Source organism: Rhea pennata, chromosome 6 (genome assembly GCF_028389875.1).
Source record: "Rhea pennata isolate bPtePen1 chromosome 6, bPtePen1.pri, whole genome shotgun sequence".
NCBI classification, from domain to species: domain Eukaryota; kingdom Metazoa; phylum Chordata; class Aves; order Rheiformes; family Rheidae; genus Rhea; species Rhea pennata.
Window position 1 is genome coordinate 18,952,585 of NC_084668.1, and position 19,416 is coordinate 18,972,000.

Below are 19,416 nucleotides of genomic sequence, written 5' to 3' on the forward strand. Positions count from 1 at the left end.
GCTCCCCAGTAACTTTGGGACAGCTCTGGACTTGCCAGTACACAATCCAGGTGAACAAAGCAGGCGCAGCAATAGTTCTGAGAAGAAACTTCCACTGCTGCCTGAGGGGTTTCTCAGGCCGCGGCACGGGTGGAGCCGGCCTCAGCTGCCTCACGCCCCGGCTAGCCCCCACTTTGGTTTCACTGTCCCTGGGGCAGACAAGCACGGGAACTCCCGGGCTCTCTCCGGCTGCCTGCGGCCTACGGAGCCCACAGCAGCCGCAGAAACCTCCTTCCTTGCTCCGCCTCCCTCCCAGAGCAAGGCCGTGCTAGAGCTAAAGCCCACGACCGGGCCAGGACGACGGTTTAACGGCCGCCGCCGCCGCCGCCGCCGCGGGGCGGGGCGGGGCGGGGCGGGGCTCGGCTCCCGCCGGCGGCGCGCGCCGTTACCAGGAGACCCGCGTTGCCATAAGCCCCACCCACTTCTCTAGTCACTCCGCGACCGGAAGTTCCTGCCGCGTGCCCTTTGCACCGGGAAGCACTTGCGGGCGGCCTGGGCGGACTCGGTTTGAATGAAATCCGGCTGATTCACGGCGGCCTGGGCGGGGGCGGCGCGGCCGGAGCGGGGCCCGCGCGCAGGTGAGGGTTGGTCGCGCCCGCCGCCGCCGCCGCGGGGCTCCCTGGGGGCGCGGGCCGGCCGCGGGGGGCTCGCCGCGGCGGGGGGAGAGGGACCCGCGGGGAGCGGGCCCGAGCGCCGCTCCGCGGGGCGGGTGGCGGGGCCGGGAGCTGAACGGCGCCGCGCCCGGGGCGGCGGGGCGGGGGGAGCAGGCACGGAGCTGGTCCGGCAGCCCCGGCGGCGCTTCCCCCCTGCCCGGCGGGAAGCGGCCGGGCCGCGCGGGAGGCGGTAGCTGCCGCTGTCTGGGCCTCGGGGCACCAGCGCGGCGGAAGCAGCGGCGCCGGGGCCGCCGGGCAGCTCCCGGGCCCCGCGGTTCGCAAGTCTGTGTCGCGCACGGTGGCGCCGCCTTTGGCCTCCGGAGCGGCGCGCTGCTGCTTGGGGGGGGGGGGGGGGGGGGACACGCTGGATGCCGGGGGGTCAGGTACGTGAAACGGAAGAAACTCTTAATTTGTGATCGGGAAGCAGTGGCAGTAGAAAATACGATATAAGCAGAAGTAACAGCGCTGTTTCTAGCATGCGGCAGACTTCAGTGCTGTTCTCAAGAACAGAGGTGTGTGTTATAGCTGGATACTCACAAAAAGTTGCTAAGTCTGAATGCGTGCTGATGTTGTCTTGTAAAGTTTTACTTCTTTCCAGCATACAATAGAAAATCTGGAAAATATCAAGGAACAAGGTAGCTTTTTCTCAGTTTTACGTAAAAGTATTTAAAAGCTTTATATAGCTGAACAGGTATTAGGCAGCCTGAAAAATCTGACAGGTCTGTCTTAATCTTGGAAACTTTTTTCCTCTGCAAGTGCAAGCTGTCTTCTGTATGTTTCAGGTGTGGGGAATGTACTTGCAAGACTCTATTAAGAGCACTTCCTTTTAACTTGTGTTATGGAAACAAAAAGATCTAAGGAGTCCTGAAATTGGCTTGGAAGTGAATTGTTCCCGAATCATTCAGAGTGACTCCTAACAACCAGATTTGTCAACTGCTTAATGAAAAATCTGTGATGTAGCATGCCACACAAGGGGTATTCAACTGATAGTTATGCTAAGAAAATGAGAAGTTAGAATAACAGATTAAATAACAGATTAAATAATACCAAAATTTGAAATAGCCTGTAAAGTTTCTTAAAGTGATTAAGTCTTTACAGGTGTTACGGAGTATATACTAATAGCTACAAATATCTCTCACTCTCTAGGATAATGGAGGGATACTTAGGATTCCCTGAATAGTAGAAAAATTGGAGGATGTGTACTTGGAGAGGGCAAGAGGGAGGCTGGTGCGAGACTGTTATGTGTCTGTTCGGTATTCTGCCGTTTTCAGAGGAGCCTGTTACTTGACTTGTATACAGCACAAAATCAACATTCATTCTCTGGTGGTGTGATTTAGTAATGAATCGTTCCTTATGTGGAAGCCTGGGGCATATGTGTTTTAAGTAGCTTTAGAATGGTTGGTTTGGATTTGGGTTACTTTGGTAATACCAGTTCAGCATTAAATGTACTAGAACTACACTAGTTTGCTGTGCTGCTGAAGATGAGAAAGTAAAGTGAGAGGAACTAACCTGCCTACCTTTCAGCCCAGCTCGAGAGTATTGAGGATCAGGTCTGTACTGTCCACTGTCCAGAAACAATTAGTTTCCAGGCTTGAGCAGGTCCTGGAAGGAGAATGAATACTTCTAAAATTGCACTAGTGGGCTTCTGTATACATTCGTGGCATGGATAATCCATAGCTTTAATAAACAGCCTCAGATAACTGAGAATTGGTTGTAATTCTTTTTTTTTTTTTTTCATATAAAATGTATAGTAAGGTAGAGTGGGGTTTTTTTTGTTTTTGTTTTGTTTTCCTCTCTTGCTCTCATATGTGAAGCCTCTGTTCTGATGTGAGGTTTTTCTGTCCTTCCGGTGTTTGGTGACTTTGCCTACAAGTAGTTTTTGTTCTTTTCTTGGTGGAATAATGCATCTCTGCAGTATGCAATTCCTTGGCTAATTTACCTTCATAACTGTTTATCATCCTGCGAGAAATGTCTTGAATTGTATTACAGTTGCAACAGAAAATGGGAACTTTTTTTAAGTCTTGGTTAATGAAATAATTAATCTATCTTATGATCCATGTTATGTAGAACTTCCCAACAGTCGATCTGAAAGTGCTTATATAAAGCTTTGTATAGTAGTCTCTATGCTGTGGTTGGAGAAAGTGAGTTAGAAGGTGAAAAGGTTTGCTATAAGTCACTTAAAGGGCAAATTGCAAAGCTTGGAGTGAATTCTTGTCACCTGAGTCTAGTCTGATATTCATCCACTAATAGGGCAGTTCTATACTTAATGTTTTTCTCTTCCACATGTATTGAAGCTATTGGTAGTTGTTGACCCCGGCTCGGAGAAAGTTGTCAACCTAGTAGAACTTTTTCACTGAGAGATTGCATCATGGGCTGTTTATACTAGATAAAAATGGTGTACATAAAACTCTTGTTTCATATGCAAGGAAATACAGCAGCTTAAAGTTATGTTTCAAATTGATTTCAAAGTCTGTGCTGAAACGTGTCAAGCACAAAACCTAGTAACTATGGGTAAATAGCCATATGTACATATATATGTATTGTGCACAATACGTATTACATAACTCTTCCCTATATTATTTAAGGAGAAATGACCTCATTATTAAAATTCAGGATTTAAACCAGCATTTAAACAGTATGTTGAAGGTTATAACCAGCAACTAGGTGGTGAACCACAGCTCTCAGAACTGATATCTCTTACTGTTTATTACAGCTATCTAATAATACTATTATAAACAAATGTTAGACAAGGATTTTTAAATCTTTCTGTTTTCAGATCGATTTTTAGGTACTCTGTGTAGTAACAATGCATTAAAACACAGATTTTTTCATTTTGAGGCTAGGACAATTACAAACACCCATTACTGAGATCTTTCTGGTGGATGGATGAATATGGGGTTTGGTTTTGTTTTTTCCTCCATCCCGTGACCAAGGTGTTTCAATCATGAACATACCAAGCTGTGAATTTGCTTAACTACCTGCCCACTTCCCTCCTCACCGCCATTTCTGGGGGCGTGGGTTTGTTGTCTTAAACAATCAGTGAGCACACTAACATCAGTGGTGAGCCCAGGTCATCTAAATCCAGCAGGACACCAAAAAGATTATAACTGGCCTTTTGCAACCTTTCATTATGGAACTTTGGGATAAGTGTAATCACTTCTTTTAAAGCTTTAAGTAGGCTGTTAATTCTCCTTTGCAGACAGGAGGAGATCTTATTAAAAAAGTACTTTCTTGGCTTTGGAGATAAAGGATATTTGCTGTGAATTGTCTGATTGCTTTTTTTGTGCTTATATTAGAAGAAGTGTCAGGTAAGTATATAATCAAAACTAGCTTCCTGCCCTTTCCAGGGGAGATAGAAATGTTGTCAGCTATAGGGTACTACTCTGTGCCTCCTCCACGGAACAGATTAGAGAACAGAACAGGAAGCTGGTATCGAAACAGAAGTAAGCTGTATTGTGGTGCAACTAAGTTGGATGTCTAGTATTCAATGACAGGGATGCCCACAAAATAAAAAGCAGCATTAATGCTTTACAACTGGAGCTCTATTGACTGAAAACTGTAAATGTCAGTAGGATGAACTGAATTATGAATCTTGTTTCTCTTTGAAATTAAGAAAGTCTTCGTAGTTTATTCTATACTATGTAGATTTTCTCAGTTTGTTGTACAAAGAGGTTCTTGCTTTAATTCTGTTCTGTTTTATCGAAGAATGTAAGGGTCTTTTTCTGGAGGGGGGAGCGTGCAGTTTTAGTGGTCTTTGGGAATAATACCCGATGGTTTGGGGTTGATTCCTTGCTACTCATTCTTCCATCCTTGGTGTGGCTGCAGGTGTTCCCGCTCTGCCCCCTTAGGAGTGTTCCCTCCTCCCTGTGGAGCAAGGTCAGCTGGTGATGAAATGGTTTCTGTACAGTTGCGCTTTATAGACTGACATCAAAGCAATCTCACAGTGATCTTCAGTATGCTTATAGGATGTGGAGAAAGGGAGTGAAGGACCCTTTGGTGTCCAGCTGGCTATAAGAGAATAGGGTTGCAATTCTATGAAGCCTGCTTGTGAACTGGCTGCAGTTCTGTGGCACTTGGTGCTAATATAATGGCTGGCTGTTGTGGTCCTGTCTCCTTTTTTTCTGCTCTCTGTAGCACTCATATGACCTCTCGTGGAGGCAGAAATCTAGCAACTTTGCTTTTCACTGGTTAGTGGCATCCCACCCCAGCCTTGCAACACTGAGGAACTGTGACTTCTTTTTTCTCCAACTTCCCAGAAAGATTAGCACATCCTCCTTTGTCCTTGTACCTCTGTGAGATGAGGTTCAGAACAGTTTCTGTCAAATGACAAAAAAAAAAAAAAAACACCTAACCAAACAAAAACATTTTTTATGCACCTTTAGCTTAAGGCGTGGTCAGATCTTCCAAGACTGCTTTTTCTGTTATGCCAAGACAACTGTTTCTGGGATGCAGTGTGAATACAATCAGAGAGCTGAGCGGGGTTAAAAACGACATTTTTGTTAGCCTATCAGTTTACTGTGAGGCTGCACAAATGGCTGTCCTGGCAGTATTGAGAAAGCAGCATCAAGTTGGTAAGCAGCAGCAGCAGCTTCCCCGCTGCTCCTTATGTTAACACTGACATTGAAAAAAACGTCTATCAAATCATGGCCACAGATCATTTCACAGATCTGTTCTAAGACGCTGCACTACAGATGACCGAGAGGATGTAACTAGTGGGCAGTGTCCTCTGGGAGAAGGATAACACAACTTCTGACTCCGAAGGCGAATGCAAAGCAGTCCATCTCAGCTGGAATTCAGACAAACCGAAGGCTTCCTTCTGACTTTTTGAGCCATTACGACTGCTCATTTAAAAACAAACAAGCAAACAAAAACCCCTCTGTACCTGCAGACTGCTTATCTTTGTGCCTGGCTAGGATCATCTACATCATAGACAAAAGTCTTCTAAAAATAATAAGGAAGGACCATAGATTTAGTCTCTAACAGCTCTTTAAGTTTATTGATTAACTTTAAAATGCTTAAGCAGACTGGTAGGGACTGTAGAGACATTAAAGTGTTCTAAGTTACCTGAAATATGAGCCCTAATAGGGAAGGGCTATTGCACCAGCTGAATTCTTAGAAACAAGAGAATCTCAGTGGAGAAAATAAGCTGGATGAAAGGGGTAGGAGACAAGAGTTAACATGTTCTGGTGTTCCCAGAACTTATTTGTCATCTTAACTCCGAAGAAGCGAATCTGTAAAATGTCCCCAATTAACCAGTCTGAAAGCAGTTGGGAGAGCATGATCTATACTTAAGAGGCTTGGGTGGATTTTCAAATTATGGCTATAGGGGCATTTTTTTTTTTTAAGTCTTGTCTGCTATAAGGCACTTCATGATTTTCATTGGTGGTGGGACAAACTCATATAGAGCCTCTAAGAGGTAATGAACTTTTATCACTTTTTATATAAAGCATACTTTCTTTCCCTTCTGTGTTCTCGAATAAGAATAACTTATAAGTTTTTCCAATGCATCTTCCAACTTCCATGAATCTCCAACATTGCATTAATCTTTCATTAAAAAAAATCTAGAAACTGTCATTTGACACTTCACGTTTGCTTGAATGTTTGTGTATTATACTGAGAAATAGCTGCTCAAATACATGTGTTCAAATAATGTGATTGTTGGCATGCATTATCAAATTAGTTAAAAGATTCATTTTATCATCTCAGAGTCCTATGTTTGTTACTCTTACAGAATGCAAAGACTAACTTCTTCAGGGACTTAAAATGATGATTATTACCTAGATCATTATCCCTGCTATCTTGAGTGTTTTTTATCTACTTTTTTCTATATAGTGGAAAGAAACATTTTTATTGATGAAACAGAATTCTTTTACTACTAAGGGTATTTAAAATTTTGACTGTACTTGTTCCTTGTAATGCATAGTCTGGATTAGTGTACTACATTGAGCTGATAAAAGCATGACTGCAGGGTCTTAGCATCAAATCCAGTTCTGTTTTTATATGGAAAAGACCATTTATAACTGTTTGCACTTTAAAAATGAACTTTTTCCCCATTTAATTCTGAGAAACTTTGAAACTTCTTTCTTTGTTGGGCTTTTGTAGGACGTGGCATGTACAGCTCCTGGAGATTATGTGGTAAAAGCTGCAAATGTGTTCTCCTCTGGGCGTTCTTCAATAGAAAATTGTCTTTTGAAAGGTCATCAATTTAACTTTTTTTTTTTTTTTTTGATATGCTACTGCTTCTACTAACTTTCCTGTTTTTCTCCTCTTCCTTTTTTTTTCTTTTCTTTTTTTTTCTATAGGAAAGAGACTTACAGACTTCATTATTATAACCAAAAGGTGGGAGTTGCTGCTGAGTTTCTTCTGGGATCACCTCTAGCTGCGTGCCAGGTTAGAAATGTAGATTTACTTTATTTGTAAATGCTAAAGTTACTCAGAAATACAGCTATCTTAATTATTATCTAAAAATTCTGCTTAAATTGTGTTAAGGTTTACAAAGCATTTAGTACACTGAAGTTAAGGTTGAAGTAATATTTGGGCACAGTGGATTTAAAAAAAATGTTTTTAAGATGATTCTCTATCCTAAATTAAATCTTCAGATGTTTATAAAGAGTAACCAAATATGTTCAGGCCTAAATATACTATAACCTACACAAACAACTTCAGTTACAAATAAGAAAGTAACACATTAGTTGCCAAAATTCTATCCCAAATCAAGCCACTGAACTAGTGAAATAGTAAAACTGGAATTAGTTTGTGGAGATGTTCAGTCAGGTTCTCAAGACAGTTCTTGGCACAGAGAATGCTTCAGTTCAATGACTAGGCTATGATAGTTAACTAGGAGATGTTAGATACCTCTGGTTCTGTAAGAAAGCGAGATTTTTGTAGTTCCGAAACTTCGAAAGATATGCTGATTAAAAAAAATCTGTGCAACTAATTTCTCTGATCTAGCTTTAATCTAGCAAAATATGCTTAGATAAACTATGCACTTGCCTAACGTAAACATTTAAAACCTATTGGGTTGGAAACGGGAATAAGAGTTGAAGTAAATAACAATATTAGTGATCTAGTAGTAAATAAGTATGCCTTAGGATTTACTCAAATGAAACGTAAAAAGATATAAAAACTGGTTTTCAATCTTACTTCTTAAATGCAGGTAGATAAAACGCATCAAATTAGAGAAGGTGCTATAGTTATAAGAGAGACTGCTGATACGTCTTATGGTTAATGGTTTAAGAGACTAAGAATTTCGTAAAATAAGTGTACAATGAAGATCTAGACTGATGTAAATCATACTTTTAATAGTTTGCTTCAAAGCTCTGCTTCAGCTCAGGCTAGTGTCATAAAGATGACCATAGATGAGTATCTACTGGAAGGGGAAAAAGTGAAATGTAGCTGACATAACATTAACTTTTACTCCCATTAACTTGTAATGAAGCCATCAACTGTGTGCTTACATAATAGTTTTAAATAGGGACTTCATGCAAATTCTGCAACTCGTTTGGGAATGTGTAAGAGGATCGAAAAATACATAGATATTGTGTGTAGCTTTTGCTTATAATAAAGCAGCGTGATTTCAATGGTTGTCTGAAGAGCGTAACCATTGACTCCATAATGCCTTTTTAATTCATATAGTGCCAAGGTACCGTTAGGAAGATACTTACTAATACTTTTGGCTGCAATTTTTAGGTTTGCATGTGCTAGAAATAGTCTACAAAACCAAGGAAGAGAATCATGCCAAAGTAAAGTTTACTAGTGCACTAAACTGGGAAATTGAAATTGTCTGTTAGCATAAGTGATATTCGTTCATGTGCCTTAAATATTGTTATTTGAAATGCATGAAATCACATATATTATGAAAATAGGAGTTAGATCCTCTTTTTCTAGTGGTAGTTTCGAACGCTTAAAATATTTATTTTAATCTTAAACTAAAGGAAAGCTTATTTAAATATCTAGCTAGTAAATATATTAACATATTTCAAAAGAAGAATGTCATCATTTGTTCAACTTAAAGATTTTTTTATTTTGCAAGGCAAATTTATTTCTTCACAATTTTCTTGTATCTTTTGCTTTAAAAGAAGGTTCTCGAATTTGTACTGTTAATGCAGTCTGATGTATAATTGTTATATAATTAGCTTCCGTTTTGAGGATGACTGTATTTTTGAAATATCCTTACTTGCTGTTCTCAATTCCTCTTATAAAGCAAGCGTACAAGGTGTAAGTTTATGAAGTTCACTTGAATGAGCTTTGTTATGTTGTATTGAAATTGTAGTGTCAAAACTGCTGCTACTTCTGGTACCTCACTTCGTGTGTTCTATTTAACAAATAAAATAGGCCAGTAAAAATAAGTAATTTCTGTAAAACTTGAAAATCAAATGGCTTGATTTGTTAAAGACATCTTAAACAGAAGCTGTCACTTTTTTTAATCTTATAATTGATTTTTGTATAAAATAAGAAATTGAAAAAGCTAGCTAGGCCTATTACACAAAGTACTGTTACACTTGGGACATAACACTTACTTGGCTATCTGCAATTAAGCAGATACTGCTTTTCAACAAAATAAAGGGAATGAACTGCAAAGAAAAAATCATAAATTTAATCCACTGCTGATGGGACACCTTAATAACAATTCCTTCTCCTTCACCACCCCTTTAAAAGTTTCAATATAGGAAAAACTTTTTTTTTTTCTTTCTCTAATAGAAGTAATGGGTCAGTGCCTTGACTGGAATAATTTTGCCCTAAAGCGTCCCACCTGCAACACTGGAAATATCTTAAATGACTGTACTGTCACTAGTGTTCTAACTATATACACATTAAATGTTTACTTTACAGTATTTCTTTTAGTATAATGAGTTCATTAAAAAAGCTTTTGATGCTAATTCAGAGATCCATAATCTGCTCAGCGTCTTTCACATGTAGTTTTGATGATAACTGACAAGCTGTAAGTTAATTAGCACAGAACTTACTAATGAGGATGCTAAAATCCTTACTTTCACATTTTTATTGATGCTTTCTGAACAAATTGGAGTAAACTTGATCATATCTCTAACTTTCAGGCGTTTCCTGAACACAAGTGCTGTTCTTAAGCAGCAAAACCCCCCAATTAATTGAATGATAGGAAAGTTTGGAAAAGTATGACAAGAGTGCTTGTCTTCAGAAATGGGGATAACCCAAAACCAAAGCAATAAAACAAGGTCTGTTAATTAGCATGGAAGACAGCTTCTTGAATTAATATGTGGTGTTAATTAACAGGAAGTCTGATGTTGTGTTGTAATTACCACCAATATTTTTGACATACTGAGTGACTGAAGGTGAATTATATAGATAGCAATTTAGTAAACACTTGAGAGCTTGGGAACATTTTTCCTTTGTTTCTCTCTTTCTAGAAATATGGATAGACTTCTGCGACTTGGAGGAGGTATGCCTGGGCTGGGACAGGTTAGTATATAGCTTGTCATTATCTTCTCTTCAATATTAGTCAATTAGTGGAATATTCCTTTACTTATTTTTAGAAGTTTACCCCTCCCCACAAAGGAATTGCAGTAATCTCTGACTCTAGAGATGTCATATAAGCATATGCAAATCGTTGTTAAAATCTGATTTTTTTTTGCAACAACTCTTACATTGGCACTGTAAGCTTACAGAATTTCTATAAACCTTTCATTTGATGTTTGGATTCAAAAGCACTAGCAATGCAGAATAAAAATTTGTGAATCAGTTCCTGATAATATGGTTTTTCAGAATGTTAAGACTATTGTAAGTGGGTATATCCTTTTGCTCCTTCATAGATTATTTATTTCAATTTTTAGATCACATTGTGCGGGGTGTTGCAAGATACTCAGGTATATGAAAATTCCAGGAGATGATTTGAATTTAGATTTCATCATCTGCAGATAACTGTAGTGACCTATTTGTGGTTTTTTATGGTAGTTTTTTTTTTTGTTTTGTTGTCCTCACTTCTTCAACTTCACTTGCAGCAGAAAGGCCTCTCTGAAATCTGTCCTGTTCCAGTATAAAACTAGAGGAAAACCTAGTTCTTCCTGCTAGAGGAATTTCCTTTCTTTTTTATTTTTTTTTTATTTATTTTTTTTTAAGCCTTTGCTAGCTGTGGCTAGCAAGCTTCAAAAATAAAGTCATGCTGAACTTGTTACATTGTGTTGTTGTGTTGCCAGGTTTATCCCTGACTGCTGTGGATATAGAAAATAATTCTAAGGAACTTCTTTGCCTGGGGCCTATAAGAAGAATTATTTCCTTAAGAGCTCCAGTGGAATTTCCTTCGCTAATTCTTAGCAATCTTAATTTGACAGAGTAGTCAGACTTTCTTTACTTTCCTCATCTACTTCAAGAACTGTTCTAAATCTAGAATTTGGACTGTGATTCTTCCAGAGAAATCATTTTCATTTATCTTAGCCTTTACGGGGGTGGAGGGTGTTGGGGGTGGGAGTGGGAGGTGTTTCTCAAATGCTTGATAATGCTGAACTCACACTCAATAAGCAGAGTTGCATGTGTGTCCAGGATATTTAGGAAAGGAGTAGTTTGATACCAAAGCATTTGGTGATATATTCTAAGCTGATATGCAGCCTCTAGGTGTTTTGCCAAATAAGCTGTAATTTTTTTTTGTGCATGATTTTTTTTAATCCTTTTTTTATAGCTAAAATTCTATTCACGCTCTCTTAGTGAATCTTCAAGCAGGCCTTGGTTATTTTTAGTTTCACTTTCTTAAACAGTTATTTCTCTTGTTCCTCTGAGCTGCCAGCCTGCTTCATGACTCTTCATTTTTTTAACATCTGCGCAGTCTAATCACTCAAGCTTTCACTTCTTAGTCCTCTCTGAACTTGACGCATATCAAAACTGTTTTTTTCAAATTTACAGTTAACTCTCTCAGCTGCTTTCTGAATTTCCCAGCTTTAGCTTAAAGATTGCTAGAAAATTGTAGCAGACAATAGAATATTACATCCAAAAGGAGCTTGATAGACTCTTCTAGCAGCTTTGGCCTGCAAAGCTGCCTCTATATATGTTTAAATATGGAATTGTCTCTTAAGTGAACCAGTGAGTATGTGTCAGGGACTTTAAAACAAAACAAAAAAATCTTTATCTCCAGAAAACTAAATTGTTCTCTATGCAAGTTGCTGCTTGCACTGGCTACTTTGTTAGTCCTTCAGTTTATTAAATCAGCAGGAAGTATATTCAAAAAGAATAATTTTATGTCCCTATGGTGCTTCAATGGACTGGCAAAGATTTTTTTTTTTTTTTTAATATTTATTGATTGAAAGAAAAATCCAGAGTGAATCAGATGGCCTTCAGGTGGAAGAGAGAAGGCAGGTAAGCTTGTGGAAATACTTTGTCCTGCTACAGAGTAAACCAGGATGTTACCATCCAGTTACACTAGAATGTTTCAAACAATTGTACAAGCTTTTTTAATCACTGTGTCCCTATTGCTCTGTCTTTGCAGATTTTACTTTAGAGGTTGAACGTAAGAAAAAGAATAACCTGTTGGAGCTGGTTACTCTTGCTAACATAATCATGTGTCTAAAGACTTGTGGAAAAAGAAGCATTTTCAAAGTAGTATTATGTAACGTGATTAAAGGATTTTTTTTCTTGTAGCTAAGAGTTTGATTGCTTAGCAAGAGGACTGCATCACATGAGGTTCATTAATTTGCTTTGCAACTAATGCTAAGTAGTAGCAAATGATAGTTAAGCACAGTTCTGTTCCTTTTGTGCCACAGACTTTTCTCATTGACTTGTGGTGGCTTCTTCAGCAGCATTCACTTTTCTTTTCCCCTTGCCATGACACCTGTTTCAGTCACTATTCTGTTTCTTACTCCTTTATTTCTGAATTTATATATTCTGTCCCTGCAGCTTTTTGGAAGTCTGTTTTTACAACCCTCTCTTCTAAGTCTTTTGGACTCTGCTTTGGGAACTGCTTTCAGTGAATTTACCGTTCTTGTCTTGTTTTCTGTTCCTTCAACCAGCGTTGACTGAGAGAATGAGTAATTTGCTTTCAATGTTAATCTGACCAGAGGTGGTCAGAGCAAAATCCCAGTCTTCAGTATGGCTAATAACAAATGCTTGTAGGAGATTATGCATGCCCCCATCCTTACACTGATACTTCAGTGATAAACTTTCCTTTCAGTGCTTGTGTCTTAACTCTCTTGAGCCGTTTCCTTTGTTTATTAGCCTTTGATAGGCAAAGGACTGTTTTCATGGGGGATTGAGGAGGAGGAAGAGAATCTGATTGCTTTTAGGACTCACATAAGCAAAACAGTGTTTTGTAGCAGTAAGCTTGGTGGTTAACTTTGTGTTCTTTGTATGAGAAGGTAACTGTTTGTTTTGAACTTCATACTGTAAATTAGACCTTTGAAACAGAGCTTTGTGCATAAAATGCTTACAGCTTAGATGCTTGGTATCTTAAGCTTTTGAATTTCTGCTCAGAACATATGCATGAGAAGAATAAATGATGGATGCTTTAAAAAAAACAAAGGAAATTGTTCAAGCGTGAAAGTATTGTAGTATCTCAAACAAAATGCTGCTTATTCTGTTTATCTCCCTTCTGTAGGTTGTGGGGGTTCTTATTTTGGAAATGATTTCTTTCTTTCCATTTCGAGGTCTATTCCTCTTTCTTCCCTCTCCCCTTCATTGTCACATCATTTTCTGAATTATCTTCCCTTTCTTGGTTCATTCTTTTCCATCTCTGTGTTTACCTCCCTGGAATACTGCCTACCACAGAATGTCATTGGTGATCTAGCACTTCATTTTGCATTGTACATTTGCTGCAGACAAATTAACCGTCTTTGTGGGGTACATAAAAGCATTCTTATGCAGCAGGCAGGAATTTGGAGCAACGCTCCTTTTCATTTTGTACACAGTTGCTGAACTATTGTTTGCTACTGAAATCAGTTCTACATATGCCTCTGCTAGGCAGTTCTACTGGATACTATTTCAGAGCACAATGAGTGAATTAAGTAAGAATTTTTAACAGACAGACCCGCCTTTCCTCGGTGTTTTCAGAGCAGTAATCCAAGCCATATGAATTTGTGCTAACACATCCATCTCTGTCCAGATGTGATAGGAAATGGTAAAATAGTTTTTATTATTACTTTAAAAAAAATCACTTATTGGTGGATTTTCTAAAAATGATAGCTTTGAATGTTCTGTCAATGAAAACTGTTCCAATACAATAAAAAGAGAGGAAAATTGATTCTGTACTTCTGAATTAACATATTTGACTAAGGAAGAGGGGAAAATACAAACAGGAGGGGGGCAGGGGGGAGAGAAGTGACCTGTCTTGTAAGGAATGTTTACACCTTGACTTGGAATATAGAAAATAGAAGTGCAGATAGCTATTTTATTTGAATAATGGACTTGCCAATTAGCCATCAAGTGCTTCCATCTGTGAAATAGTTGATCAGATGGGTTAGCTGGGATGTTTCCAGATTAGGGCATTATAAATGGCACTTGAAAACTGTCACTTTGATTATGAGGTTTCAAGCATTGCACTGCTTGATGCTGTGGAACCTTTCGCTCATATTATCATGGTTTTTTAGAACATACTGATCCCATTTAGTAAATCTGTGGCACCGTGGGAACTTGGGAGACCTGCCACCGATCTGAAGTTCTGCTTAATCTGCTGATCTAGCCAGGATGGTGTTTAGAAAAGAACACCAGTCAATTGGTTTTCTGAGGGGGCTTCAGAATAAGAGTTAGTTATCTGGAAGGCACAGGAGAATCAGACTTAGTGTAGATCATTCCCAGGTAACAATTAAATGCAAGTTTTCCTTCAGTTTCTTCATTAATGTAAACTGATGAGGCTCTTGAAGTAAATGGCATGTTTTAGCTAGCTGTTGTGCACAAAATTCCCTGTGTAATAAAACACCTTTATAAAAAAAATGTTTTGGTTAATTTGTTCTTGAAATAGGATGATTGTAGTTTGGAGGGTGTAAATATGTTTCTGAATACTATTGCCTTTAATGTAATGAAGCATATTTTCTTTTGGAAAGTTGTGGAGTGTTTCCTGTAGGTTTTGGTACCCGTTGCACTTGTGTGACTTCCTTTCCTTCATCTCCTGGATGTGTACAACTCATACACTTCACATACTTGAATTGTCTTATTGCAGTGTTCTGTTTCCCATACATGCGTCAAGTACTCCCTTGGATCATTCTACAAGAGCAATAAATCTGAACTGCAGCGCTCAAATTTTTGCATTGTTACTCTTGCTTCTGTGATGCCTTCTATCAAAGTTTTCAAGTAATATGGAGGCTGATTTTTCAAAATATCTAGGATAGCCCCTCTGTAGATGAGAAACCGGGTATACAACTTGGGCAGGTTATGTCAGTACTCTCTCTTTTTTTTTTTTTTAACTCCAGAAGTTATCAACCCATTTAAAGAGTATAAACATTATTCATCCATTAATAACCACCCTGCATCCAGTTCCTGTGAAAAACATAGAAAACTTCAAAATCAGTCATCTATGTTTTTTCTTACAGAAAGCTTCAGCTGCAGTTTATATACCCAGATCTTGTGATGTTGTTTAAAGAAAACAACCTTAGTGAGATACAGCAGTATATTTCATTGACTGGGATGAATATCTTATTGCAGTGCTTTCTGTTTTAGTACCAGGAGGTTAAGTGGAAAGTCGAACATCAGATCTGGGGTACCAATGTGGCTGTGTTCTGCAGCTCACGTTGGAAGAGATGACAGCTCCGTGGAGAGTGTACGCTTATTTGAAAGTTGTTTGGGGTTGCTAATGGTAGATACAGTTTTCCTAGGGATTGGCAATCAACCTTCTTCTAAGCGCAGTTGAGTTGATTGTGTCATAGTTTATCTCCAAATGTGCTAATGGGAGAAGGTGGGAATGTATTAGAATCCCTTCAGGAAATTGTCATACGACTGCCTAAACTGATGGGTACTTACCACAAAAAAAAGCACACGCTGAGGATGAAAGCTGCCTCCAAGTGGAAATGAGCTACACTACACATCAATAACGTACAAACATAAAGTTAAAAATAACAAAGCTTGTGGGTTGTGCCTGAACATTATCAGCTTCCTATGATCTACCGTAAACTCTGGAGACCACTTTTCGCTGCCTCCTGTAGGCCTTGGTTCTAAACTTGCTTATTTCTAATAATTAGGCAATTAGCTTCTGTCTCTTCGATTTAATTGCCAGTGCAGTCCAGCCAAATTCCCCAGAAGAGACAAAGGAGCTTGGACAAGGAAATGAGTGCTGCCATAATGAGAGAGAAAGGGGGAAGTCATCTTTAATCACTCGTCTGTGCATCTTTTGCATTATTCTTGTTCACTTGTAACATTCCTTTCTGCAAGCAGGAGATAACCCCTCTATAGTTACTAATCTCATTTCTTTCTCTTAGCAAGTGTTTCCTCTTCCTGAAATCCCATGCTATTAAGTTGGAGTGCTGCTATGTAGCACCTTTGAACACTAGCTTGTGCTCTCTTCCTGCAGTCTAGAAGGGTTGTCATCTTCTTCTTCTTCTTTTTTTTTTTTTTTTTTTTTTTCCTGGAACCATACATTTGAAATGTCCCTGTGTTTTTTTTTTCCTCTTGATACAAGCAACTAACTTTTCTAATTCTTTTTTTAATTCTCCCAGCTAACCTGCTGTGTCTCAAGTATCTATTCCTCACAACAGAAAGCATATATATGTAGAGAATCCAGTTCATTCTTTTAAAGTATATTAAATAAATGATTTTTAACTGCAGTGCCACATAAAGCATACTGTAGGGTGACCTTAGATGATGCACACTGAAGGCTACTTTGCCTGCAGAGTAAAGGTGGTTAAATCTGAATTAGAGCACAACTTCTGGATATAAATAAAATGAGTCATGTTTCATTATCTGCTTTGAGACTCTTATTTCCAAATCCGAATACTGTGTGCAGTGTTGATAGAAGGAGATAGCAGATTAAACTTGGTTTTATTCTGGGGTAGAACAAATCTTTGCTACTTTGGTTGTGGGGAGGGAGCTTGGTAGTTTGAGGTTGATGACTAAGACTTCTTTTCAAAAATACTTATTACGCTGCTGAGGATTTGTTTTGTCTCTCTATTGTAATAGCTTTTTGCTAACCATAACATTTCCTTATCCTTGATATTGGGAAGTATTAACTGCATTGATACTGCATACCTTCACTTGATTTTTGCAGTGTCTTTTTGAGTGCAATTACCTCTTACACTGTGTTGGGGTAGAGGCAGGGGAAACACCACAACCAGGAAGAGTTACACTTAAGTGGCTGTATCACGTAACGGTTGCGCTGGGTACATTACAGAAAGTCTAAGTACTGCAAATTGCTTTGAAGTGATACATGTAAACTAAATTTGTGTCATGGATGCATTTTAATATTGGGAAATAAGCTGTTTGTAATAAAATGTTAAGCAAACTAGAGTGGCTGACTGTTTTTAAGGTAGATTGCACCAAGATGGGGTTTAAACTTATTTGATGTCAAAATAATTGAACTAGCATCAAATCATCTAAATCCTGTTAAAACCTTGCATCATCCTATAGATTTTAATTTCTACTAAAAGCACATGAAGGCAAAATTTAAATTATGGTCAAGAAGAAACTGTATGTGTATAAAAAAGGGAGGGGAGAGAATGAATGCAGGGGAGGCAATTTGTGTGTCTTTGATACATATGTATATATGTATCATATATAAAAATTTTTTTGCAAGCTTTGAGCCTCAGACTACAAGCTGGCTTTCTACAAAAGCATTAGGTAACAGGAGTGCTGTTTTGTGCAATTTTGACAATTGTGGGTAATTAGCTGAGCAAAACACATTGCATTCTGAAGGTATATGGGAAATCTCTGCATATGCTCAAGTAGATAACTCTTCCATGAAACTATTGCTAATACAGGAGAGGTTACTGGCAGAAAAGGAGATTTTTATGCTCTAATTAAAAACTTTTGAAGAGATGGGCTAGAAACCTCAGCAAAATAATTTTATTGGCAGCTATCTGTATTACAAAAAAAAAAAAAAATCTGGTCAGATTTTGTCTCTGGAGTTTCCTGATGAGGGAAACCTAGAGGGTTTTTTCCTTTAAAGTTTTGTGTGTGCATGCACAAGCAGGCAGCAACATGCAGCTAGTATGTTGCACTGAAGAGGGGTTTAGAAACTGCCTCTCCCACCCCATTTAACCAAGTGCTCAGAGCTGCTAAAATTCTCTGTTCAAAAATTTTGATTTATGAAGAGGAGGGAGATGCTGTTGTTGCTCTTCAGAGTTCTGCCCAAATATATACCTGAATAGAATTTAAGAGACAGGATTTTGTAAAATGTTCTGAGAGACGGGCAGTTTTTCTTACCCAGACTGTTAGATTTTTTTTTCCCACAAGAATATTTTTAATTTAAAATAGCAGTTGATACCATGATATTTCCTGAGTACCTGACTCCATTTTGGAGATCATACACCGTCTATGGGATTAAACATATTACTATAATTTTTTCTGACATATGGTGTAACAAGACAATGTGATCCGTTCAGAAATCTAGGCTGTTTGTTGAGACTTATGGTATTTTGTGGTCTGTTATGTATGCTTGATTATAATTGGTATAAAAATGGGTGTAGGCATACAAACTGTTTAGACACGATGCTTGCTTCAAAATGTAATCCTGCTCATGTGGAACTAACTGTAAAATTATGTGTATTAGCTTGAAAACTACAAATTTCAAATTCTTTTAATGTGTGATTCACAGTGTAAACTAATATGTTTTCCCCTTTTATGAATTCTCTCTGAATTTTTTCCCCCCTTGAATTATGTTCAATCATGACAAAACAAATCATGGGTTAACTTGCTGATTACAGATTACAAAATACAGTACAGATTACAAAATCCATGGCTTTTGATGTTTGGTATTCTAATTTTATTAGAACTTTTGAAATTTGGAAATAGAGATTACTTCATTTGTCACTTCCAATGATTTAATACAAGCTGATATTTATTTTGTGTATTGTCTCACTTACTACAACAAAAGTTGCATCCATAACCATAATTTTAGGTTAAATAGCAGTGTGGAAAAAGGACCGTGTTATTCAAGAAATCTTAAAATCTTTATGCAAGTTTATCATTATACAGTTTACCTACAAAGGTAAGTAGAGAAGAGCAATAGTACTCAGGTGAAAATTGAAGTCTTTCATTTCTCTTACCTCTTCCCTCTCTACACATTTGCTCAGGGTTTCCACATCCTTTCTGTATTCTGTAATACTCTTTCACACTTCCCAAGCTATGCATATTTGGATTGTCTAGGAAACAGTGATTTTAAGCTCCTTTTAAGCTGTCGATCTTCTATGCATGCTTTAATATGCAAAGTTATTATTTGACAATGGTTGTCACTGCATGTATACCATAGTCACCTCTTCACCACCACCAGCACAAACACACACAATAAATTTGGTGATTGTCTAGAAAACTTGTTTTAGGGGAGGTGGAGGAAGAGGAGCGAAGAGAATGGGGAAAAATACGTTTTTTTCATTCAGAAGTAATGCAAGGGTTTTTTTGCTTTGGAGGTTTTTTTGGGGGGAGGGGTTAATCTTTCTCAATTGTCTTTAGGTATAACAGCTGAAAATATGTACTGAAAGGGTTAAATCGGCATGAAAGAATTCATTTCCACTTTAATGACCTAGCCTTGCTGGGTTAGGACGATGGGGAACATGCTTCTGACTTGTACTCCTATTGCCAATTAACACCTCCTATAACAGGTTGCCTCAGCTAGTCATTGAAGCAG

At 38.5% G+C, this 19,416-nt stretch overlaps 1 protein-coding gene across 2 annotated transcripts in view; it reads left to right on the plus strand.

Annotated features, from left to right (window-relative positions):
* Positions 1–516: 516 nt before the first annotated feature.
* The window catches only part of PSMD14 (proteasome 26S subunit, non-ATPase 14), a 49,738-nt gene continuing 30,838 nt past the window's right edge, over positions 517–19,416 (plus strand). For both annotated transcript variants that reach the window (XM_062579109.1, XM_062579110.1), the window contains exons 1-3: positions 517–617; positions 6,995–7,082; positions 10,079–10,130. In XM_062579109.1, the coding sequence (XP_062435093.1) occupies positions 10,083–10,130 (48 nt within the window). In that variant the 5' untranslated portion in view covers positions 517–617; positions 6,995–7,082; positions 10,079–10,082. The remainder of the gene's footprint in view (positions 618–6,994; positions 7,083–10,078; positions 10,131–19,416) is intronic.